General features: G+C 51.8%; 1 protein-coding gene across 1 annotated transcript; it reads left to right on the forward strand.

Annotated features, from left to right (window-relative positions):
• The first annotated feature begins 4898 nt into the window (after positions 1–4898).
• Positions 4899–24424, forward strand: LOC132206313 (zona pellucida sperm-binding protein 3-like). The gene is made up of 11 exons (XM_059639905.1): positions 4899–4948; positions 7367–7463; positions 21372–21563; positions 22831–22946; positions 23036–23139; positions 23233–23410; positions 23494–23620; positions 23701–23789; positions 23877–23998; positions 24070–24204; positions 24291–24424. The coding sequence occupies exons 1-11, from the start codon at positions 4899–4901 to the stop codon at positions 24422–24424; spliced, it is 1344 nt and encodes a 447-aa protein (XP_059495888.1).
• The last annotated feature ends 574 nt before the right edge of the window (positions 24425–24998 follow it).

Consider the following 24998-nt stretch of genomic DNA (forward strand, 5'->3'; position numbering starts at 1 on the left):
AAGCCTGAGTACCAGATTCCATGGGTTTGAGCTGAGAGCTTTGATTCCTGTGGCAAGGTCCTCAGTAAGAGGGGAGGGTCTGGGGGCAAGGTGGCTCCACAGATCTGTTGTTGGGGGACATTGGAGAGCGATTTCCTGAGATGAGGGGAACATCAATGAACATGGAGATCAGGAAGGGGAAGTTGTGGCCAGCGGTTTTAATGAAGGGAGGATGGATGCAAGATGTGGGCCCAAAAAAGTTGCGGGTGCGGGGGGTGTGTAGGGAGATGATAAAATGGGGAGGACCTCTTTAACTGGCACCACACTGAGTCTTCTGCGTAGAGGGACTGCACTGTTAGCTCCAGAGTTATCCTTTGTCTAAGCTTTTTTTAAATGTGAAGGTACCTTTCTGTCCAGACTTGAGCTCCATCTACAGTACTGAATTCCAACATCCCCAGGAAATGCACCTAACTAGGTTAGGTACAGAGTGCAGTTCCACGTTCCCTGTTCAGACAAGGGTTCAAGAGCAGGTACTGCATGTGTTCATCTGGTATAATGCTGTTTCAAACTGCTCCCTTGACTGTCTCCCTATTAACTATATTGCTAGTTTGGGAAGCAGTTTAGCAAGGTGAACTATTAAGGAGGATAATAACACTCTTCCTTGTGATTTGGACAACTAGAATAAGTGGGTAAATAGTAAAGCGAGTACAACGTGGATAGAGATGAGGTTATCCACTTTGGAAGCAAAAACAGGAAGGCAGGTTTCTATCTGAATAGAAATAGAATGGAGAACAAGGGTGGGCGTGATGAATCCTGTGTCTTTTGACACCAGTTGCTGCAAGTCTGCATCAAGATTCAGCAGGTGAAGACAATCAATGGTATGTGGTCCCTCAGTGTTTAATGACAGAATTAGAGCTGCCTTGTTGCAAATATACAGGGCCTGCGTGGTCATCTGTGGAGTACTGTGCACAGGTATTGTCTCCTTTCCTGAGGAAAGGTGTACTGGCAATGGCGGGGAAGGCAGCCAAAAGATTTACCACAAGATTCCTAGCTCTGCAGAGTTGAGGAAAGAGAATGAACCAGCTAGAACTAGATTAATTGGTGCTGAGGTGCTCGTGTTGGAGTGGGGCTGACAAAGTCAGGTCACTAGGCACCAGGTTACGGTCCATCAAGCTTTTTTCAATGAACCACTTTGTGGTGCTGCGTTCTCCAGTGTACTTGCCCTGACAAAGGAGCAGCGCTCCAACAGCTGAAGCTTTGTGTCCTGTTGGACTGTAACCTGGTGTCATGTATCATGTGACTTCTCAAGTGATACAGATAGATGTGAAGAATAAAGGGGAAATCTCATAGAACCCTGCAATATTGTAATAGGACCAGGCAGAGTAAATGCAGCAAGGATATTCCCAATGACCTTGTAGCTGAATCTTTTAGGATCTTCAGATGCAAATCAGCAGCTCCAGGGGATAATTCAGCCATTAGTTTGTATAATACGACCTTCGTGATGGTGATGGGACTTAAGTCCTGTCCCACGTTCCTTAGTATTTGTGGAATGTGCAATGTACCTGCCACTAGAAACACTGATGCCAAATATCTGTATAACTATTCTGCCATCTCCTGGCTCCCCGTAACAGACCTGGAAGGTTCGTTATCAGTGGTGTATCTTCACTTGATTTTAAAAAAATTACGTGCAAAGAGAATTTTATTTTCTCTTTGAACTGCTTGCTAAATTCCTCCTTTGCAGGTTATTTTTCTGTTGTCTTTTTAATGTGCTTTTAGTCCTCCTTTACTCATTTGAATTTATCACTGATTTTTAATCTCCAAAATGCTTTTGCCCACAACTTGATACCTCACCCTTCCTCAACTTCCTTGGTTGATCAACTTTGGTTTCTCGACTACTGGTGAGGGGGAGATGCCATCCTTGAAAATCGAGGACGGCTGAGGTGTACGGGAGTGGAATGCCTCAACCTGAGAGCGGATATGGAAGATGGGGTGGCCATGGGTACCAGCATGGGCCCAAGCTATGCCTGTCTCTTTGTAGGTTATGTAGTACAATCCCTGTTCCGTAGCTAAACTGGCCCAAATCCCCACTTCTTCCTCTGTTACATGGACTGTGTTTCGGTACCGTCGCGTGCTCCCATGAGGAGCTCAAACAGTTCATCCACTTCACCACCAACACCTTCCACCCCAACCTTAAGTTCATCTGGAACATCTCTAATCCCTCTCTCTCCTTCCTGTACCTCTCTGCTTCCATCTCTGCAATCCACCAAGAAACCAATATCAATTTCAAGCGCATCGACTCCCACAGCTACCTAGAATAAACGTCCGTCCTCCCTCCAGCAAAAATGCTACTCCCTATTCCCAATTCATGGACCTGCAGCACAGGTATGGAGACCTGGTTCCCAGGATGAGGCATTCCACTCCCAGACATCTCAGACGTCCACATTTTTTAAGGACCACAACTTTGCCGACCCCCACCCCCGCTCAGTGGTGGAGAACACCCTCTACCGTGTCTCCCACACTTCCCTCACACCCCCTCCCCACAACAAGAACCAAAACAGAACCTCCCTCATCCTCACATACCACCCCACCAACCTTCAGATCCAACACATCATCCCCTGACACTTCTGCCATCTGCAATCCGACCCCACCACCAAAGACGCTTTTCCATCACCGCCCCGTCTACTTTCTAGAGGGACCACTCTCTCTGTGACACCCTTGTCGGCTCCGCGCTCCCTTGCCCCACCACCCTCAGCACTTCCTGCGGCTGCAGGGGAAAGTGCTACACCAGCCCCTTCACCTCCCCGCTCACCCCCATCCCAGGCCCCAAGAAGACTTTCCACATTGAGCAGATGTTGACTGCCCATCTGCAAATGTGGTATATTGCATCCGCTGTTCCTGATGTGGCCCCCTCTGTATGGGGAAACAAAGCAGCGGCTTGGGGAGCACTTTGCAGAACACCTACGCTCGGTTCGCACGAAACAACTGCGCCTCCAAGTCGCAAATCACTTCAACTCTCCCTCCCATTACCTCAGACAACATGTCCACCTTGGGCCTCCTGCAGTGCCAAAATGATGCCACCTGAAGGTTGCAGGAACAGCAACTCATATACCGCTTGGGAACAGTGCAGCCCAATGGTATCAAAGTTGACTTTACAAGCTTCAAAATCTCCCATTTCCCCCTACTGCATCCCAAAACCAGCCCAGCTTGTCTCGTCTCCCTCACCTATCCTTCTGCCCACCAAAACTCTCTTCCCACCTCAAGCTGCACCCCTATCTCCTCCCTACCAGCCTCATCCCACCCACTTGACCTGTCTATCCTGACCTATCCCTGCCCTAACTCGCCACCTACGCTCTCCTTTCCTGGCTCCATTCCTGTCTCTTTGACCTGTCTGTCTCCCTCTACCTATCTTCTCCTCTGTCCATCTTCTCTTCATCCCTTCTCTCCCTATATATTTCAGAAACCCCTTCCCTTCCACCTTTTCTGAAGAAGGTTCTAAGCCTGAAAAGTCAGCCTTCCTCCTCCTCTGATGTTGCTTGGCCTGCTGTGTTCATCCAGTTCTACACCTTGTGATCACAGAATTTTTCCTCTTTACTGGGATGTAGTATTACTGCGGGCCATGAATTACATTCTGAAATCTCTGCCTCTGCTTTCTTACTGTCATTCCTGCTATTCTGTCAGACAAGTTCCACTTTCCTCAATCTGTCCCCATTTCACTGTAATTCCCTTTATTTCTGTTAAACGGTACAGAGAGAAAATGGGGACAGGGATGAATTGGATGATCAGCCACAATCATAGTGAATGGCAGAGCAAGTTCAAAGGTCCAAAAGGACTACCACTTTTCCTACTTGCTATGTTTCTGTGTTTCTTTGCTGCTGAGTGTGTTCTCTGCTATTAGGCTATGACATAAGGGTGAACAACCTTCCTGCAGCTATCTTGATAATTTTCCTAATAGTCTCTTATTTTTCATTAAGTTCTTCATTCTCTAAATTCAAATGAGTGGAAGCCTATTGAACTCAACTCTTCATGAGAAAATGCTTTCATATTTATCAGCCTGGTGAACTTTCTCTGGACAACTTCCAAAGCCAACATATCATTCCTCAGATAATGAGACCAAAACTGTTCAGTATTTTACGTGTGACTTCGTACTCTTTCAGCAAGAGTTGCAAATTTTTATCTGTTCAAACGAAGAATAACATTTCCTTTGCCTTTCCAGTTACTTGATGGCTGAAAGCTTTCTGTGATTCATGAAGGAGGTTTCCCAAATCCCTTGGTGTAGTAACTTTCTGCAGTCTTTCTCCACTCAAACAATATTCAGATTGTCTATTCCTTCTCCGAAAATATAACCGCAGGCTTTTGATCGCTCACCTAACGTATCTATATTGCTCGACGATTCCCATGCATGATCCCAACCGATTACCTTCCCACTTATTTCTGCGTCATCTCCAAACTGGGCTAAAATACTTTCACTTTCCAAAACCAGGTCAATAATGTCTAATTTAAATAATTGTGAACCCAGCACTGACCCATGTGACACGACACGAGAAACAGATTTCCATCCTGAAAGTTTCCCTTTAGTTCACCCCTTGTCTTCTATCAGTTCTCCGATCCTCTATCCATGCTGATGTGCTATCCCCAACAGTATAGACTCTTATTAAGTTGCCTGACATGTAGCTTGTCACAACCTTCTAAAAATCCCAATATATGCTATATCGACTGATTTCACTTCATCCAGTCTGACTGTATCCTCTTCTCAAAATACGATAAATTTGAGCAGGAACAATGCCCCCTTCACGCAGCCAGGCTGACCCTGTTTGCCCATATAATGTATTCCTGAAAGTTCTCCAATTGAAGGTGACATTGTCATTGTCCCAAAGAACTGCATGGCTGCTGTCTCATTAGATAGAGGTGATTGGTGAGGCATGGTGACCTCCAGGTTAAGAGGCCAGGATGAGAACGTGGAAACTTCATGGTAACCTCAGACAGTGCGCGAATTGAATTGACTCCCTTTGGCAGAGACTCGTAATATTTTTCTCATCGTAGAAATTATGCTAACCGATCTATAGTTAGCTGTGTTTGACTCCCTTCACTATTGCATGAATTCAAACAGGTTACTTTGTCCTGGATGGTGTCGATCCTCATAAGGCTTCATCGATCTAGGTAACTGAGGAGGAGTTTATCACTGCCCTGACTTGTACCTTTTTGATAGTGGGCAGGGTTTGAAGAGTCAGGAAGTGAGTAACTTGCCACGGTATTCCTGACCTTTGAGCTGCTCTTGTAATCAGAATATTTAAGGGGCTTGCCCAGTTCAGTTTCTGGTCACTGGTGAATCATAATCTCTCTACTTTTGAGATAAAATGTTTATTTTTTATTCTTTCTGCTAAAGAGGATAATATCACACTTTCTCACATTGTCGTCTATTCGCCTGATCTTTGCTCCCACTGCATGCATGTGAGCCTCTGTCGCCTCCTCATGAATTATTCACAACCTAATGACTTACCTTTGTGTCATCTACAAATTTGCTGACCGTACCTATCATCCCTCCATCTCAGTTACTTATATAAATTGTGAGCAGTTTACCCCAGATACTAATCTTAGGATCATTTTCTGCCCCTTTCTATGAATTGCTACTGGAACCGTCAGTGACTCCCCCATGGATTTTTCACATTGACATTATTATACCATTACAATAAGGTACAGAAATGAGAGTGCATATAAATGTTGATATATGAAAATATGAATAACATATTTTGGACAATGATGTTACAGAACAAACAAAATCTTAGGAGGAGCAACAACAAGCAAATAATTTAGTCACACTGCCGTTTTGCAGCACTTCTTGTGTAACATTATAGCCTCAATGTCCACTCTTGGCTTGATTTCCTCTCTCCACCTTCTAAGCTGGCATTTATTAAATATGGCAATTATTAACGCACCCAGGATCACCACAATAGCAATGTGTAATAGAATTCTGATCCATGGATGTATTTGGACATTGGATCCCCAATCCAGAAGCTGTCTTACAATCTGGGTTACAGATTTCCTTATCCACATGAGTTCTCATTATTTTAAGATGTTTCATCCACTGATGAATTATCTCTCTCGCCTCCCCTCACTATACGTGTCCAATCTGCTGTCAGGTGTGGAATGGGTTGTAATTCTGGGGGAACAAACCTCTGTCGGTCCTGCTCTGTATCTGTATGATGGAGCGTGAGGTTTTCCCTTATCACTGCACCAGTTAGTGGCTGGGGCAGCACCTGCTCACCAGTCTTCAAATCAGAGATCACATTATTAATAGCCACATTGTGCGCTTCCAAAGGGAATTGTCTCCGTCCCTGGGTATGATTCATTGTTGGTGTGGCTGTGCAGTCTGTTTACCCCACAAGGGCACATTGTAACAAGGACGGGTTATTCACCAGGAGAATAGACAATGAACAATATTCATAGGTGCTGCAAGCGCACTCTGGAGATCTTTGTCTCATTATCTCGTCAGGGCAGGCCCAGTGATCCTCTCGTCGGTGACATTTTGAGAAGTCTCACACTTTCTCAACACCATCCATTACCTTGGCTTGAAATGGTCGTTTATTTTAAAGATATCCAAGTACTTTGATGCTTTCCGAAATAATGGACTCTTTTTAAAGGACATTTCAGTTTATTTTCAAGTCGGGGCATATGAATCACTGCCCTAACATAATACGTCCCTTTATCTCTGTCACAAGTACACAACACCCTATTGGTAAGGGCCAAACTTCTGAGGTAACGCCGAGTTTCACTTTCCCCATCCCATTTTATTAATTGTTCATCTGTCTGGGATATTGTGACCATGTAGTTGTCGCACATCAGCCCCAAGCTTAGTCAATGTCCAGCTGGTGTATATGGCACACCCCTCGGGCTTGTGGGCCTCCTCAAAAGTATTCGCCATCGGCCGATGGGTGTAAAAGTTTTAGACATTCAACCGAGTCCAGGGTCACTTGTGACTGATCCTGACCTCTCTCGTTGGTCTGAATCTGGATGAAGTTACTTTCCCCGGTAATGAGCTGCATTTTCTGCTGAAGGGATTGTATCCGACTTTGTAATTCTGCTGTGTCCAAGGTGTTGACAGTTGCCTCTCCTGATGCATATCCTGCCCCTGGCCAACTCCAACAGTCTTTTTTTCCTTTCTATTCTCGTTGATCATAAGCTCACTCCTGCTCAATTGTTCATTCAGGAGGTGGGCACCATTCGGGAGTATTTGTTTCAGTCAAATTAAAGACTGCCTGCGCATGTCGATATCCAGGTACCAATGTGACAGATTCTCATGTCTCCCCTCGTATCGGGCCCACACCTTCCATCCTGTGCTGTAACTCACTGCATCTCGGTTCTGGTGTGGTTTAATCTCTGGGAGACACAGGGTCATTGGCTTCCTTCGGGCCCTGAAAATTATGAAGGGCCCCAGCCGTGAGCAGAAGCACCTGTCCACGTCTCTCAATGCCCTTTACCATCTGGATGTGAGTTTGCTCGTTGAGCTGGAAGGTTCATTTTCAGACGTTTCGTCACTTTTTTTTGTTTTGAAGAAATATACTTTATTCAGAGAATGTACAAAAAATAAAACATTTATACACCTAGCCAGTCATGCAAGCCGCTCCGGGTTACCCGGGGGTACATACACCAACGAAAGGAAAGAAAAACAAAACAGAGAAAAAAAAACAAAGCAAAGAAACCGCCCCAGCAGTCGTCACCCCGCACAGACCCAGTTGGCCCCCTGACCAGTTGGGGAAGGCGCCAGCTGGGCCCAGTTACCAGATAGGGTTCTTTTCCCTTTTCTGGACGAGGGGTTTCATACGGTGGTCTTTCCCCACCGCGCCTTGGCGGCGGCTGCCCCAAGCTTTAGCGCGTCCCTCAGCACGTAGTCCTGGACCTTGGAGTGCGCCAGTCTGCAACACTCGGTCGGGGTCAGTTCTTTCAGCTGGCAGACCAGCAAGTTGCGGGCAGACCAAAGAGCGTCTTTCACCGCATTGATAGTCCTCCAGGCGCAGTTGATGTTGGTCTCGGTGTGCGTCCCCGGAAACAGCCCGTAGAGCACAGAGTCCCGCGTCACGGAGCTGCTCGGGACGAACCTCGACAAATACCACTGCATCCCCCTCCAGACCTCCTGCGCATAGGCACACTCCAGAAGGAGGTGATCGACAGTCTCGTCCCCCCCGCAGCCACCTCGAGAGCGGCGTGCGGTGGTGCAGAGCTTGCGGGCATGCATAAAGGAGCTCACTAGCAGAGCCCCTATCACCGCCAACAAAGCAATGTCCTTGTGCTTGTTTGAAAGTTCTGGCGATGAGGCATTCTGCCAAATGACTTTGGCAGTCTGCGTGGGGAACCACACGACGGGATCCACCCTCTCCTTTTCGCGAAGGGTCCCGAGGATACTACGTGCTGACCACTGCCTGACGGCCTTGTGGTCAAAGGTGTTTCCTTTCAAAAATTTCTCCACGAAGGACAGGTGGTACGGAACGGTCCAACTACTCGGAGCGTTCCGCGGCAACGAGGCCAGGCCCATCCTTCGCAACACCGGGGACAGGTAGAACCTCAGTAAGTAGTGACACTTGGTGTTTGCGTACTGAGGATCTACACACAGCTTGATGCAGCCGCACACAAAGGTAGCCGTCAGGGCGAGGGTGGCGTTCAGTACGCCCTTTCCCCCATTTCCCAGGTCTTTGTACATGGTGTCCCTGCGGTTCCGGTCCATCCTCGACCCCCAAATGAAGTGGAAGATTGCCCGGGTGACCGCAGCGGCGCAGGTCCGGGGAATAGGCCAGGCCTGCACCACATACAACAGTACCGAAAGCCCCTCGCACCTGACAACCAGATTCTTACCCGCGATGGAGAGGGACCGGAGCGTCCACCTGCCCAGCTTCTGCTTCAATTTGGCGATATGCTCCTCCGAAGTCTTAGTGCATGCCCCAACTCCCCAAACCAAACACCCAGCACCTTCAGGTAGTCTGTGCTGACGGTGAAGGGGATGAAGGAGCGGTCGTACCAGTTCCCGAAGAACATGGCCTCGCTCTCACCCCTATTGAGTTTGGCACCCGAGGCCAGTTCAAACTGGCTGCAGCTGTCCAACAGTCTACTCACCGACCGACGATCGGTGCAGAAGACGGCGACATCGTCCAAGTACAGGGAGGTCATGACCTGAAGGCCTCCGCTGCCTGGGATAGTCACGCCCTTCAGGCTCACGTCCTTCCTGATGGAGGCGGCGAAGGGCTCCACACAGCACACGAACAAGGCAGGAGAGAGTGGGCAGCCCTGCCTGACTCCAGATCTAACAGGAAAACTGTCTGATTCCCACTCTTGATCGAGACTGCGCTAACGATGTTGGCGTAGAGCAGCCGGATCCAATTGCGGATGCCCTCCCCGAACCCCAATTTGGAGAGGACGTCCCTCATGTAAGCATGAGAGACCCTGTCGAAGGCCTTCTCCTGGTCCAGGCTGACGAGGCAGGTGTCCACCCGCCTGTCCTGTACGTAGGCGATCGTATCCCTGATGAGCGTGAGGCTCTCAGCAATCTTCCTGCCCGGCACAGCACAGGTTTGGTCACGGTGAATCACTGACTCCAGGACAGACTTGACCTGGTTGGCAATGACCTTGGCCAGGATTTTGTAGTCCACGTTCAAAAGTGAAATGGGACGCCAATTCTTAATTTCTTCCCTCTCCCCCTTCCTCTTGTAAATGAGGGTGATGATGCCCTTCCTCATGGACTTGCACATTTCCCCTGCCCGAAGCGCACTATTGTACACCTCCAGCAGGTCCTGGCCGACCAGGACCCACAGAGCGGAATACAGCTCGACCGGTGAGCCGTCGCTTCCGGGAGTCCTATTCCTCTGCAAGGACTTGAGGGCTCTGGCCAGCTCGTCCGGGGGTATCGGCCGGACCAGCCACTCCCTCGTGCCGTCATCTAAGACCTCCGTGATAGACGACAGGAACGACTCGGAGGCCGTGCTGTCCGTGGGCTTCGTGTGTAACAGTCCGGTATAGAAGGATCTGCTGATCCTCAAAATGTCAGGCCGCGACGACGTCACCGGGCCGTCGTCCTCCTTCAGCCGGCTAAGCACAGAGCTCTCTTTGTGTACCTTCTGAAAGAAGAAACGCGAGCACGTCTCGTCCTGCTCCACGGAGCGGACACTGGACCGGAAGATTATCCTGGAGGCCTCCGCGGTGAAGAGCGAGGCTTGCTGGCCCCTCACCTCGCGGGGGTCCTCCGTGACATCGACCCCCATCAACTGCAGAAGGAGCAGGTTCTGCACCCTTTTCTGGAGTCGCGACAGCTTTGCCCGCCTCTCTCTTGCCTTCCAAACACGCTTGAGGACAAAGAACCTCTTGATGTTCTCCTTCACCGTCTCCCACCAGTCGCCTGGAGACTCAAAGAGGGGTTTCACGGTTCTCCAACCGGCTTAAGCTCTTAACTCCCTCTTAAGCTCCTCAACGTTCTCTGGGGTCAACAGAGTCGTGTTGAGCTTCCACGTCCCCTTGCCGACCGGCTGGTCGTCCTGTAAGTGACAGTCGGCCAGCAGGAGGCAGTGGTCAGAGAAGAACACCGGCTCGACGCCGGTGGACCTCAGCGAGAACGTCCGTGACACAAACAGCAAGTCTATCCTTGAGCGGATAGACCCGTCTGGCCGCGACCAGGTGTACCTCTGCTGCGCTCCGTCTGCAGGGGTGCTGAAGACGTCGAGCAGCTTGGCGTCCTTCGCCATGCCCATCAGGAATCTGGGCGTGACGTCCAGTTGACTCCCCCCACCCGCTGTCCCCACGCCGGATCTTCCATCTGCATCGATGATGCAGTTGAAGTCTCCGCCTAGGATGACCGGCCTGGACGTAGCCAGCGGGGGTGGAAGCCGCTGCAGGACGGCCAACCGCTCACGCCGTACCACTGGGGCGTAAACGTTGACCAGCCTCAGGGGAGCATTTCTGTAGGTGATGTCAGCCACTAGGAGGCGCCCCCCCACCACCTCCTGAACTTGAGAGATGGTGAAGTCGCGCCCCGCAGCAGAATAGCCACGCTCGAGGAGCGACAGTCGTTACCCCCCGACCAGATCAAAGGCCCACAGGTCCAGGCTCCGGACCATTTCCCGTGCCTGCCGAGGTGCGGTATCCCGCACTCCTGCAGAAACAGGAGGTCCGCCTTGATGGTGGTGAGGTAGGCCAACGTGTACACACATTTCGCGGTTGACTTGACGCTGCGCACATGAATGCTCGCAACTCTTACCCCCATTGAAGGCAGTGACCACAGTACCCTCCCCAAGTCCAAGGTCCAGCCCCTCCATCTGTCCCTCCATGCCCATTGCCCGGGCTAACTGCTGGACGCTCTCTGGGCTCAGGAAACCGTCCGTGCTGCCTTCCGGTTGGCATCCCCCCGCCATGGGTGCGGAGGCAGGAGGGTCCAGCTCCGGATCAGGCTGGGGACGCGCTGTTTTATCCTTCCCGCCTGGAAGTTCCTGGGGGCCCTCCAGTGCTCAGCGGCACTTGACTTGGTGTCGGAGGGAGCCTCAGGACTCCTCACGTCACCTGGAAGCGGGGTGCTGCTTTCCTTCACCCTCGAGACCTTTAACTTCTGCTTCAGGTGGGCCCTCTCCGAATCCTCCTCGTCAGAGGAGCTCTTATAGCCCCCCTGTAGCTGCCTCTTCCCGCCTGATGGTTGCGGTTCGTGGGCCCGTTGACGCACCTTCCTCCTCGCTTTCCGGACTGTTGTCCACTCCCCTGGGTCGCCTGCCGCCTCCTCCATTGGCTCCGGGTTGTCGGGGGGGATCGGAACCTGCAGGGGTGCTTTGCTGGCCTCGGGCCCATCCTGCAGGGCTCGGCCCTCCTGTATGGCCTGGCCCTCCTGCACATTAGTGGGGTCCTTGCTGGGCCCTGGTGCCTTCCTCTCCTCCGGGGGGCTGGCCCCGCATTTCCCCTGCCGGCGACCTGGGCGTAGGTGGTAACCCGCCGCGGGCATGCCTTATAGAAGTGGACCGCTTCCCCGCAAATATTGCAGCTTCTCTCTCGTGGGCAATCCTTTGCAAGGTGTCCCTCCTCCCTGCAGTTCCTGCAGATGGTGGCTTTGCAGTCGGCCGCCATGTGACCTGACCTACCACAGGCATGGCAGACTTTAGGTTGCCCTGCATAGGTCAGGTAGCCCCTGCTCCCGCTGATCGCGAAGCTGGACAGTGGGTGTGTGACATTCCCGTCTGCACCCTAACTCAGCGTCACCTTGACCTGCCTCTTACTCGTCCAGATGCCAAAGGGGTCCACGATGTCAGTTCGGTCACCTTCCACCTTCACGTACCTTCCGAGGAAGGTCAGGACATCAACCGCTGGCACATGCGGGTTGTACATGTGTATAGTCACCATACGGCTCCTCTGCGCTGGCATCACAAACAGCGGGACAGCGGTCAATACAGAGAGGGGGCCCTCACCTCCTTTCTCCTTGAAAACCTCCAGGAAGCGCTCGCAAAGCTTTGAACTCCTGAAGGTCACGTCATAAAAACCTCCTCCGGGGAAATCCTGCAGGCAGTAAATGTCCGCAGCAGCGAACCCACAACAGCCCAACAGGACCCTCTTCACGAAGAAGGTGCGGTCCACAGGTGCACCTTCATCCACCTTCTTTACGGAAACACGGATGGTGTTCCGGACCCCCTGACCTGGGGCACGAGCACTTGCCGCAGCCATCGTTGCAGGTTGGCTGCTCCCCTGAACCAACGTTAGGCTGAAGCCAGCATTAAGACCACTGGTTGCAAGGGTGCACAGCCAACCCGACGTCCTCCTTTCACCTCCAAGACAGCACTCTCCTCCTCTCGGCCCACAAGAGAGTGGGTCGTTACTTTGTTCCAGATGTAAGCTGGTTCTCTGAGCTTGCCAGTTTGTTCCCAAACGTTTCGTCATCATTCTAGGTAACATCATCAGCGAGCCTCCGACGAAGCTCTGGTGTTACGGCCCGCTTTCTATTTATCTGTTAGGTTTCATATATACATATAGAACATAGAACATAGAACAGTACAGCACAGAACAGGCCCTTCAGCCCACAATGTTGTGCCGACCATTGATCCTCATGGATGCACCCTCAAATTTCTGTGACCATATGCATGTCCAGCAGTCTCTTAAATGACCCCAATGACCTTGCTTCCACAACTGCTGCTGGCAACGCATTCCATGCTCTCACAACTCTCTGCGTAAAGAACCTGCCTCTGACATCCCCTCTATACTTTCCACCAACCAGCTTAAAACTATGACCCCTCGTGCTAGCCATTTCTGCCCTGGGAAATAGTCTCTGGCTATCGACTCTATCTATGCCTCTCATTATCTTGTATACCTCAATTAGGTCCCCTCTCCTCCTCCTTTTCTCCAATGAAAAGAGACCGAGCTCAGTCAACCTCTCTTCATAAGATAAGCCCTCCAGTCCAGGCAGCATCCTGGTAAACCTCCTCTGAACCCTCTCCAAAGCATCCACATCTTTCCTATAATAGGGCGCCCAGAACTGGACGCAGTATTCCAAGTGCGGTCTAACCAAAGTTTTATAGAGCTGCAACAAGATCTCACGACTCTTAAACTCAATCCCCCTCCCCACCGACAACCCTGTTTCCTTAGGTTGGTGATGTCATTTCCTGCATTGCAGATGTCATTTTCTGTTCTTGTTCTCAGGGGATGGTAGATTGGCTCCAGCTCAATGTGTTTGTTGATGGAGTTCCGGTTGGAATGCCACGCTTCTAGGAATTCTCGTGCGTGTCTCTGTTTGGCTTGTCCTAGGATGGATGTGTTGTCCCAATCAAAGCGGTGTCCTTCCTCATCTGTATGTTAGGATATGAGTGATAGTGGGTCATGTGGTTTTGTGGCCAGTTGATGTTCATGTATCCTGGTGGCTAGCTTTCTGCCAGTTTGTCCAATGTAGTGTTTGTCACAGTTCTTGCAAGGTGTTTTGGAGATGACTTTCGTTTTATTTGTTGTCTGTATAGGGTCTTTTAAGTTCATTAGCACTAACTTCACAGCTGATGAACTTAAAAGACCCTTTACAGACAACAAACAAAACGAAAGTCATCTACAAAATACCTTGCAAGAACTGTGACAAACACTACATTGGACAAACTGGCAGAAAGGTCCACACCAGGATACATGAACATCAACTAGCCACAAAACCACATGACCCACTATCACTCGTATCCTTACATACAGATGAGGAAGGACACCGCTTTGATTGGGATAACACATCCATCCGAGGACAAGCCAAACATAGACACGCACGTGAATTCCGAGAAGCATGGCATTGCAACCGGAACTCCATCAACAAACACATTGAGCTGGAGCCAATCTACCATCCCCTGAGGACAAGTACAGGAAATGACATCACCGACCCAAGGAAACCTAACCAGATAAATAGAAAGTGGGACATAACACCAGCATTTCATCGGAGGCTCACTGTTGATGTTACCTAGAATGGTTCTGAAACATCTGGGGACAAACCTTCAAGCTCAGTGAACCAGCTTCCATCTGGAACAAAATAAAGACCCACTCTCTTGTGGACCGAGAGGAGGAGAGTGCTGTCTTGGAGGTGAAAGGAGGACGTCGGGTTGGCTGTGCACCCTTGCAACCAGTGGTCTTAATGCTGGCTTTGGCCTAACACTGGTTCAGGGGAGCAGCCAACCAGCAACGATGGCTGTGGCAAGTGCTCGTGCCCCAGGTCAGGGGGTCCGGAACACCATCCGTGTTTCCGTAAAGAAGGTGGATGAAGGTGCACCTGTGGACCGCTCCTTCTTCGTGAAGAGGGTCCTGTTGGGCTGTTGTGGGTTCGCTGCTGCGGACATTTACTGCCTGCAGGATTTCCCCGGAGGAGGTTTTTATGATGTGACCTTCAGGAGTGCCAAGCTTTGCGAGCACTTCCTGGAGGTTTTCAAGGAGAAAGGAGGGGAGGGCCCCCTCTCTGTATCGACCGCTGTCCCGCTGTTTGTGATGCCAGCGCAGAGGAGCCGTATGGTGACTATACACATGTACAACCCGCATGTGCCAGCGGTTGATGTCCTGACCTTCCTTGGAAGGTACGTGAAGGTGGAAGGGGACCTAACTGACATCATGGACCCCTTTGGCATCTGGACCAGTAAGAGGCAGGTCAAGGTGATGCTGAGGACAGGCGCGAACGGGAATGTCGTACACCCACCGTCCAGCTTCGCAATCGGCGGGAGCAAGGGCTACCTGACCTATGCAGGGCAACCTCAAGTCTGCCATGCCTGTGGTAGGTCAGGCCACGTGGCGGCCGACTGCAAAGCCACCATCTGCAGGAACTGCAGGGAGGAGGGACACCTTGCAAAGGATTGCCCACAAGAGAAAAGCCGCAACCTTTGCGGGGAAGCGGGCCACCTCTATAGGGCATGCCCGCAGCGGGGGACCACCTACGCCCAGGTCACTGACAGGGGCATTGCGGGGCCAGCCCCACCGGAGGAGAGGAAGGCACTAGGGCCCAGCAAGGACCCCACCAATGTGCAGGAGGGCCCGGCTGTGCAGGAGGGCCCAGCCCCGTAGGATGGGCCCGAGGCCAGCAAAGCGCCCCTGCAGGCTCCGCTCCCCACCGACAACCCGCAGTCGATGGAGGCGGCGACAGGCGACCCAGGGGAGTGGACGACGGTCCGGAAAGCGAGGAGGAAGGTGCGTCGACGGGCCCACGAACCACAAACATCAGGCAGGAAGAAGCAGCTACAGGGGGGCGAAAGAGCTCCGCTGACGAGGGGGATTCGGAGAGGGCCCGCACGAAGCAGAAGTTAAAGATCTCGATTGAGAACGAAAGCAGCATCCCGCTTCCAGGTGACGGGAGGCGTCCTGAGGCTCCCTCCGACACCAAGTCAAGTGCCACTGGGGCACTGGAGGGCCCCCCGGAACTTCCAGGCGAGAAGGAGGACACAGCGCGTCCCCAGCCAGACCCAGAGGGGAGCCTCCTGCATCCGCACCCCTGACGGGGGGATGCCACCCGAAAGGCAGCACGGACGGTTTCCTGAGCCCAGAAAGCGTCCAGCAGTTAGCCCGGGCAATGGGCATGAAGGGACAGACGGAGGGGCTGGACCTTGGACTTGGGGAGGGTACTGCGGTCACTGCCCACAATGGGGGTACGAGTTGCGAGCATTAATGTGCGCAGTGTCAAGTCCACCGCAAGATGTGTGTCCACATTGAAGACTTCAATTGCATCATCGATGCAGATGGAAGTTCCGGCACGGGGACAGCGGGTGGGGGGAGTCAACTGGACGTCACGTCCAGATTCCTGATGGACACGGTGGAGGACGCCAAGCTGCTCGACGTCTTCAGCACCCCTGCAGACGTAGCGCAGCGGAGGTACACCTGGTCGCGGCCAGACGGGTCTACCCGTTCAAGGATAGACTTCCTGTTTGTGTCAAGGGCGATCTCGGTCAGGTCCACCAGCGTCGAGCCGGTGTTCTTATCTGACCACTGCCTCCTGCTGGCCGACTGTCACTCACAGGACGACCAGCTGGCCAGCAAGGGGACGTGGAAGCTCAACACGACTCTGTTGACCCCAGAGAACGCCGAGGAGCTTAAGAGGGAGTACGCCGGTTGGAGAACCGTGAAACCCCTCTTTGAGTCTCCAGGCGACTGGTGGGAGACGGTGAAGGAGAACATCAAGACGTCCTTTGTCCTCCAGGGTGTTCGGAAGGCGAGAGAGAGGCGGGGAAAGCTGTCGCGACTCCAGAAAAGGGTGCACAACCTGCTCCTTCTGCAGTTGATGGGGGTCGATGTCACGGAGGACCTCCGCGAGGTAAGGGGCCAGCAAGCCTCGCTCTTCACCGCAGAGGCCTCCAGGATAATCTTCCGGTCCAGGGTCCGTTCCGTGGACCAGTACGAGACGTGCTCGCGTTTCTTCTTTCAGAAGGTGCACAAAGAGAGCTCTGTGCTTAGCCGGCTGAAGGAGGACGACAGCTCGGCGACGTCGTCTCGGCCCGACATTTTGACGATCAGCAGGTCCTTCTATGCTGGACTGTACGACACGAAGCCCGCGGACAGCACGGCCTCCGAGTCGTTCCTGTCGTCTATCACGGAGGTCTTAGACGACGGCACGAGGGAGTGGCTGGACCGGCCGATATCCCTGGACGAGCTGACCAGAGCCCTCAAGTCCTTTGAGAGGAATAGGACTCCCGGAAGCGACAGCTTACCGGTCGAGCTGTATTCCGCTCTGTGGGACCTGGTCGGCCAGGACCTGCTGGAGGTGTACAATAGTGCGCTTCGGGCAGGGGAAATGTGCAAGTCCATGAGGAAGGGCATCATCACCCTCATTTACAAGAGGAAGGGGGAGAGGGAAGAAATTAAGAATTGGCGTCCCATTTCACTATTGAACATGGACGACAAAATCTTGGCCAAGGTCATAGCCAACCGGGTCAGGTCTGTCCTGGAGTCGGTGATTCACCCTGACCAAACCTGTGCTGTGCTGGGCAGGAAGATCGCTGAGAGTCTCGTGCTCATCAGGGATACGATCGCCTACGTACAGGACAGGCGGGTGGACACCTGCCTCGTCAGCCTGGACCAGGAGAAGGCCTTCGACAGGGACTCTCATGCTTACATGAGAGACGTCCTCTCCAAATTGGGGTTCGGGGAGGGCATCCGTAATTGGATCCGGCTGCTCTACGCCATTATCGTTCGTGCAGTCTCGATCAACGGGTGGGAATCAGACAGTTTTCCTGTTAGATCTGGAGTCAGGCAGGGCTGCCCGCGCTCTCCTGCCTTGTTCGTGTGGTGTGTGGAGCCCTTCGCTGCCTCCATCAGGAAGGACGTGAGCCTGAGGGGCGTGACTATCCCAGGCAGCGGAGGCCTTCAGGTCAAGACCTCCCTGTACTTGGACGATGTCGCCGTCTTCTGCACCCATCGTCGGTCGGTGAGTAGACTATTGGACATTTGCAGCCAGTTTGAACTGGCCTCGGGTGCCAAAGTCAATAGGGGTAAGAGCGAGGTCATGTTCTTCGGGAACTGGGACGACCGCTCCTTCATCCCCTTCACCGTCAGGACAGACTACCTGAAGGTGCTCAGTGTTTGGTTTGGTGGAGCTGGGGCGTGCACTAAGACTTGGGAGGAGCGTATCACCAAATTGAAGGAGAAGCTGGGCAGGTGGACGCTCCGGTCCCTCTCCATCGCGGGTAAGAACCTGGTTGTCAGGTGCGAGGGGCTTTCGGTCCTGTTGTATGTTGTGCAGGCCTGGCCTATTCCCCGTACCTGCGCCGCTGCGGTCACCCGGGCCATCTTCCACTTCATTTGGGGGTCGAGGATGGACCGGGTCCGCAGGGACACCGTGTACAAAGACCTGGGAAATGGGGGAAAGGGCGTACCGAACGCCACCCTCGCCCTGACGGCTACCTTTGTGTGCGGCTGCGTCAAGCTGTGTGTAGATCCTCAGTACGCAAACACCAAGTGTCACTACTTACTGAGGTTCTACCTGTCCCCGGTGTTGCGAAGGATGGGCCTGGCCTCGTTGCCGCGGAACGCTCCGAGTAGTTGGACCGTTCCGTACCACCTGTCCTTCGTGGAGAAATTTTTGAAAGGAAACACCTTTGACCACAAGGCCGTCAGGCAGTGGTCAGCACGTAGTATCCTCGGGACCCTTCGGGAAAAGGAGAGGGTGGATCCCGTCGTGTGGTTCCCCACGCAGACTGCCAAAGTCGTTTGGCAGAATGCCTCATCGCCAGAACTTTCAAACAAGCACAAGGACATTGCTTGGCTGGCGGTGAGAGGGGCTCTGCTAGTGAGCTCCTTTATGCATGCCCGGAATCTCTGCGCCACCGCACGCTGCCCTCGAGGTGGCTGCGGAGCGGGGAGGAGACTGTCGATCACCTCCTTCTGGAGTGTGCCTATGCGCAGGAGGTCTGGAGGGGGATGCAGTGGTATTTGTCGAGGTTCGTCCCGAGCAGCTCCGTGACGCGGGACTCTGTGCTCTACGGGCTGTTTCCGGGGACGCACACCGAGACCAACATCAACTGCGCCTGGAGGACCATCAATGCGGTGAAAGACGCTCTTTGGTCTGCCCGCAACTTGCTGGTCTGCCAGCTGAAAGAACTCACCCCGACCGAGTGTTGCAGACTGGCGCACTCCAAGGTCCAGGACTACGTGCTGAGGGACACGCTGAAGCTTGGGACAGCCGCCGCCAAGGCGCGGTGGGGAAAGACCACCGTATGAAACCCCTCGTCCAGAATCGAAAAAAAGAACCCTATCTGGTAACTGGGCCCAGCTGGCGCCTTCCCCAACTGGTCAGGGGGCCAACGGGGACTGTGCGGGGAGACGACTGCCGGGGTGTTTTCTTTGCTTTGTTTTTTTTGCCTTCTTTATTTTTTGCCTTTAGTTGGTCTATATACCCCGTGGGTAACCCGGAGCGGCTTGCATGACTGGCTAGGTGTATAAATATGTTTTATTTTTGTACCTGTTATGAATAAAGTATATTTCTTCAAATAAAAAAAAATCATCCCAACCCACATCCCCATCACTGCCTCCCCAACTTCTCACAGACACAAAGACACACATTATGTCTCTGTGTGCAGCGAGCTGACCCTGCAGCCTTTCTCTCTGTCTCTGACATTTTGTGAGATCTGCAGCACTCCTCCTCATTTCCTGAACATCTCTCTGGATCAAGTTCATTGCAGCTTTTAAATCATTGCGTTTTCCTTCCATGTTTCCATTTCAGCTTTAACTGTTTGGAATTTTCCCTCTCACTTATTCTCCTTGTGAGCAGTTTCTCACATTGCACCTGGTCCTGGTTCATCTGTACCAAGTCCCATATTCTTCTGTCCCTGCAGATTGGTTACTCTGTCACTGAGGCAGGCTCCCTCCTCACAGAGTCTCTTGTCCTCTTTCTCTAGTCTTTCCCTCTCTACCTTCTCTGCCTTAACTTGCTGTCAGCCTTCCATCCATTCAGCATTGTGTTAACATCAGCCATCTAGTCTCAGTGTCTGGTACCCCCCGTCTGCACCTTTCTTCCTGCAGCTTCTGGTCAGCATCTCCCAGGCAGCGATGTCAGCAGCTTGTCCCCTTCTCCTGTCTTTCCATTCCTATTCCCCCTCCCTCTCCCTGTCCCCTCTGCAGCCTCTGGCTAACGGTGTGAAGATGTGGACTGAACGTTGCCTTCTCAAGGACAGTTGGAAGACGGATATTAAAAAGTTGGCCTTTCCAGGACGACACATCCATTACCAATAAAACTAAGCGGGCAAGTAACAAAACAAGGGAGGACCCTTGAGGGGAGTGAATGGAACGACAATGGGTAATTTCCATCTAAAATTGAAGCCAAGGTGAAAATACATTTGAAGGAAAAGTGAAGACAGGATTCACCACTGCTGGTGGATGCCAACGCATTTGATTTCATCCCAATTGAATCCACAGTGGCAGGGATTGCTGAGGTTTAGCTGCAGAGTAAAGCGCATTCTGCTCTCTCCACATAGAACACTCCCAGGACAGGTACATTGTGGAATTATATACAGAGTAATGTTCCCTTACGATGTATCAAACTCTCCCTGGACAGCTGCAGATAAAGCGTAAAGCTGTATCTACACTGCCCGCATTGACACTCCAAGGAAAGGGACAGCGCACGGTTTGATACCGAATACAGGTGACCTTCAAACGGTACCAGGACAGGTAATAGTATGGAGCAAGATAGTGAATAAACTTACTCTTTCTTTTAAACTGAAAGAAAGGTTCCCTTTACACTGCCTCAATTAAACATTCCTGGGATGCAGTGGGTTGGGAGTTGACCGGGGGAGCGGTGGTCGCTGGGTTAGGATAGAGCATGGAACATGAGACAAACCTGAAGAACACTTCTTTTGTCCTGTCCAATCCCCATCCAGGGACACTTCTCTGTATGGCTCACTGTCAGACACTCGAGGTCAGGAAAGGTTAAACCCACCAACACCCGCCTGAACCAATGATCCATGTTTGATGATTGTCCTCAGGAGCCCCGTCACCATGAGAAATTGTGGAGCTGAATGCAGTCAGGTGACAGCACAGCAACTCCCAGCCATTCCTAATGGTCCAAATGGAACACGCCCTCCTGGTGATCAATGCCAGAGTTTAGTCATTGGTGGAAATTGCAGAGACTGGGGCTGGTTCATTGGTTCAATGTTGCTGCCTCTGGCCTGATTGGTGTCAGGTGGGTGCAGGTTGTGTGTACAAATGGAGCTGGGTGGGGGCTGGAAGGGATGCTTGTGTTGTTTGGGATCATGGGGGATTTTGTAGTGAGGGGTTTGTTCCTTCTGTTGGTGTTAGTTGGAGCTGTTTGTTGCTCTGAAACTTGGCAACAGTTTCTGAGCCAGAGGTATCCATGGAGAATAGTGAGAGCCACTCCTGTACCTGAGAGAGTCCCTCCTCATGGGGGTCCCATTGGTTCCAGTTTCAGAATGTCTGAGGGTGGGAGTGTGTCTCCACTGCAGACTGTGATGGTGCAGTGTGGAGAGCACAAGCTGCTGGTCAGGGCCCAGTTGGATTTATTTGGAACCAGGCACCCAATTAAAGCTGCTGACCTGACACTGGGGACAGTGGGTTGTCGGCCAACCAGGATCTACCCTGAGAACCACACCGTCCTCTTCGATTACGGGCTGCATGAGTGTGGCAGCAGACTGCAGGTAATGAGTCCGCTGTACTTGCCTGCCTGACTTGTTCTTCCCCCCTCCTACCTTCCCACTTCAAGCTGCACCTTCTTCACTTCCTACCTACTAACCTTATCCCACCCCCTTGATCTGTCCATCCTCCCCAGACTGACTTATCCCCTTCCTACCTCCCCACCCATACTCTGCTCTTCTCCTCTATCCATCTTTAGTCTGTCTCCCTGCTTCTCCCCACTTATTTCAGAATTGCCTCCCAATCCCCTCTTCTGATGAAGAGTCTTGGCCTTTTCAGCCAAGTCAGCTTTTGGGGCCCTAAGATCCTGCTTGGCCTGCTGTGTCCATCCAGCCCCACACTTTGTTATACCTGCTGGTAGCTTGGTCTGGGTGTTGTTCAACTTGTGTAACCCTGGCTGCGGTGACATGAATGGTCTCTAGCTGTATTAATCCACAATCTGGCCTTAGGCTGTGCTTGGCCTCTGCTTGAATTTCTGTCTGTTCTAGATGTTTTGAAATGTTCTGTTTCTTTGTGTACTTCCAGCTTGTTCTCAGTCAGATTTGTTTGGATGTGGTATTTTCAATTCAGTTCTCAACCATGCTCTACTGACAGCAAGATGCTGTATTGATTTGAGCTCCAAACTGTTGACTGATTAGAATTTGTGTAATATTTCTAAAGTAGTAACTTCTGTTTCTGTATTCCAGACAGCCATAGTCCCATAAGACATGGGAGTGGAAGTGAGGCCATTAGGCCCATCAAGTCTACTCTGCCATTTAAATCATGGCTGGTGGGCACTTCAACTCCACTTCCCTGCTCTCTCTCCCTGTAGCCCCTGATTCCTTCTGAGATCTGCCATGTCCTGGCCTCGACTGCACTCCATGGCAATGAATTCCACAAGCCCACCACTTTCTGGCTGAAGAAATGTTGTCTTGTTTCATTTTCGACTTTACCCCCTCTAATTTTCAGGCTGTGCCCACAGGTCCTAGTCTCGCCGCCTAACAGGAACACCTTCCGAGTGTTAACCCCTTCTAGGCCACTTTTCATTGACTTATTGCCCCTGAACACTCATGCTTATGCCTCAGATCTTTCTACCCCTGTCCCACAAATCTTGGTTCTTTACAAGTCTGTTTAGTCTCTCTCATAGAGAATTCGAGTTATTTGGAGTTGCTTGTAGCTTTGCTTGTCTGGGTCCTTAAAGAATGCATCCAATGGGATGAAGCCATTGTGAGCCCTGTCCTGCCCCTTCTCAGTTCAGATCAGTTCCTAATTCCTTAGCCTGGTATCTTTCAGATGACTGGAGATTTCCTGATCTACACCACCCACCTGACCCACATCCCAAACTATCCTGGGTCTGTCATTGTGCGAACCAATGGGGCTGTCATTCCCATTGTGTGTCGTTATTTCAGGTGAGAGTCTTCATTTGATTGATCAACATTTATTTTCAGCCACAGTGGTTGTCTTTGTGTTGTAAAATGGCTGCCCTGTCTCTACCCAGGAAGGGCAATGTGAGCAGTAACCCCATCAAGCCCACTTGGATCCCATTCAGCTCCACCAGGTCTAGAGAAGGGCATCTGTCGTTCTCCCTGCGTCTAATGAATGGTATGTGATGGCTGGCTGGGGAGGGATCTCCTGGTGTCACTCACTGGGGGTTGCACCCACTGTCTCTCCAACCCTTGTCCTCTTGTACTTCAGGTGACTGGCTTACAGAGCGCACTTCCACTGTCTACTCCCTGGGAGAACTCATTCACATTGAGGCGTCTGTTTCAATGGACAACCACGTGCCCCTGAAGCTGTACATTGACCGCTGTGTGGCTACACTGAGCCCAGGCAAGGACTCCAGCCCCAGATACAGCATCATTGACTACAATGGGTAAGGAGCTCTCTGCTTTCTCCAGCTGCTTCCATCTCAATGGCTTCACTCCATTCACTTCATGGCCCTTTGTTCACCTGCAGTTGCCTCGTGGACAGCCAAGCTGAGGACTCCTTTTCGACCTTTGTGTTGCTGAGAGACCAGCGGGAGCCGGACAAGCTCAGGTTTGACCTGGATGCCTTCCGCTTCTATGGAGATGAGCGTTCCTTGGTAAGAGCAAGCTGCTGACTGGCTTCTCCCCACAGGGTGGGAGTGGCTAAACACTGACATGTGCTGAATGTGTCCCTCAGATTTTCATCACCTGTCACCTGAGAGTTGCTGCAGTGGATCAGGGAGATTCCAGGAACAAAGCTTGCACTTTCCAGAAGCTGCACAAGATGTGAGTGTCCCCCACTCCATGCCCCTTAGTGATGTTGTTGGAGAGGTGATGCACCGTGTGGTTGAATGGGCTGTTTCTCCTATTTAGCTGGACCCCACTGGAAGAGTCGACCAGTGACGTTTGTGCCTGTTGCCATGTCGGGAACTGTGGTAGCACAGGGGAGATCGTGTTCCCGTCCAGAGGAAGGAGAGATGTTGGAGCTGAAGCTGGTAGGTAACGGCCCCACTCTGGGGACTATACCCTCCTTCCCTGATCCTGACCGTACTGTTGCTTCCTGCAGGGAGTGAAGCTGGATTGAAGTGGGAGGGTGAGGCCTCAGTTGGCCCCCTGCTCGTTCTGGATCCTGAGCTGACCAGCCTGGCAACTGAGCCCCTGACTGAGGTTGAGCAAAGGATGCAGGATATGTCTCCAGGCGGTGAGCTGTCTGACTGCTAGTTTCTTTGTGCTAGTTTCTTTGTCCCAGTTTCCCTCAGTAACCATTGGTTTCTCCTTGTTGTGTAGGTCTGCAGTCTGAGCTGGTTGTGATGGTGTCACTGACAGTGACGGCTGTCTCCCTGATCTCTGCTTCGTTGATGGCCTTGTTCCTGTACAGGAAACACAAGCAAACTCCTGTCACCTCATTAAATGACCAATAAAGCAGTGATTTGTTGAGTTTCCTGTCCAGGCCTAGTTTTTATTTTTCTACCTTCGTGGAATTTTCTAGTATTTCCAAGGAGGATTTCTCGTCCTCATTTGGCATTGACTCCCACAGTTAGGCCTCTCTTGTAACCGCCTGGAGATTGAGCTCTCTGTCACCTCTTCTAAGCTTCAGAATTTTTGATCTTCAACCTCCAACTTGCAAACCATGCGTTATTTGGACCTTTCAGTATTTGGAGAAAGCTTGTGTTAACTGTGACTCTGCCCAAATTTGAGAAGGGCACATGGCACTTACCCCCTGAGTACATCAATAAACAATTGTGAGACAGACATCTGTGTTTAACCCTGAAATATGCTGAACTGTCATGTTGCCACGTGGGTCTACCTTTCCTCATCCCAAGATTTCTTGAGCAGAGCCCAACCTGCTCTCTTGCTTTTTGTCAATTCAAACCTGACGTTGTCCTCAGGCAGTGCTGGTGGGTGTGAAGGCAGGGTGACTATGCCACATTTCTTCCCTGGTGTTCATCTGAAACTGTCTGCTGTGCCTCTTATGGTGAGGGAGGGTGTAGCTGA

The sequence above is a fragment of the Stegostoma tigrinum genome, chromosome 35, assembly GCF_030684315.1.
Source record: "Stegostoma tigrinum isolate sSteTig4 chromosome 35, sSteTig4.hap1, whole genome shotgun sequence".
NCBI lineage: Eukaryota > Metazoa > Chordata > Chondrichthyes > Orectolobiformes > Stegostomatidae > Stegostoma > Stegostoma tigrinum.

Excerpts from the sequence above, each read along its gene's own strand:
- LOC132206313 (XM_059639905.1), top strand. The coding sequence starts at position 4,899 with ATGGTGACCTCCAGGTTAAGAGGCCAGGATGAGAACGTGGAAACTTCA. Across the intron at positions 7,464-21,371 it reads ATGCCCTTTACCATCTGGAT|ACTGTGATGGTGCAGTGTGG; the intron begins GTGAGTTTGCTC and ends TCTCCACTGCAG. Across the intron at positions 23,790-23,876 it reads TTCCAGAAGCTGCACAAGAT|CTGGACCCCACTGGAAGAGT; the intron begins GTGAGTGTCCCC and ends TCTCCTATTTAG.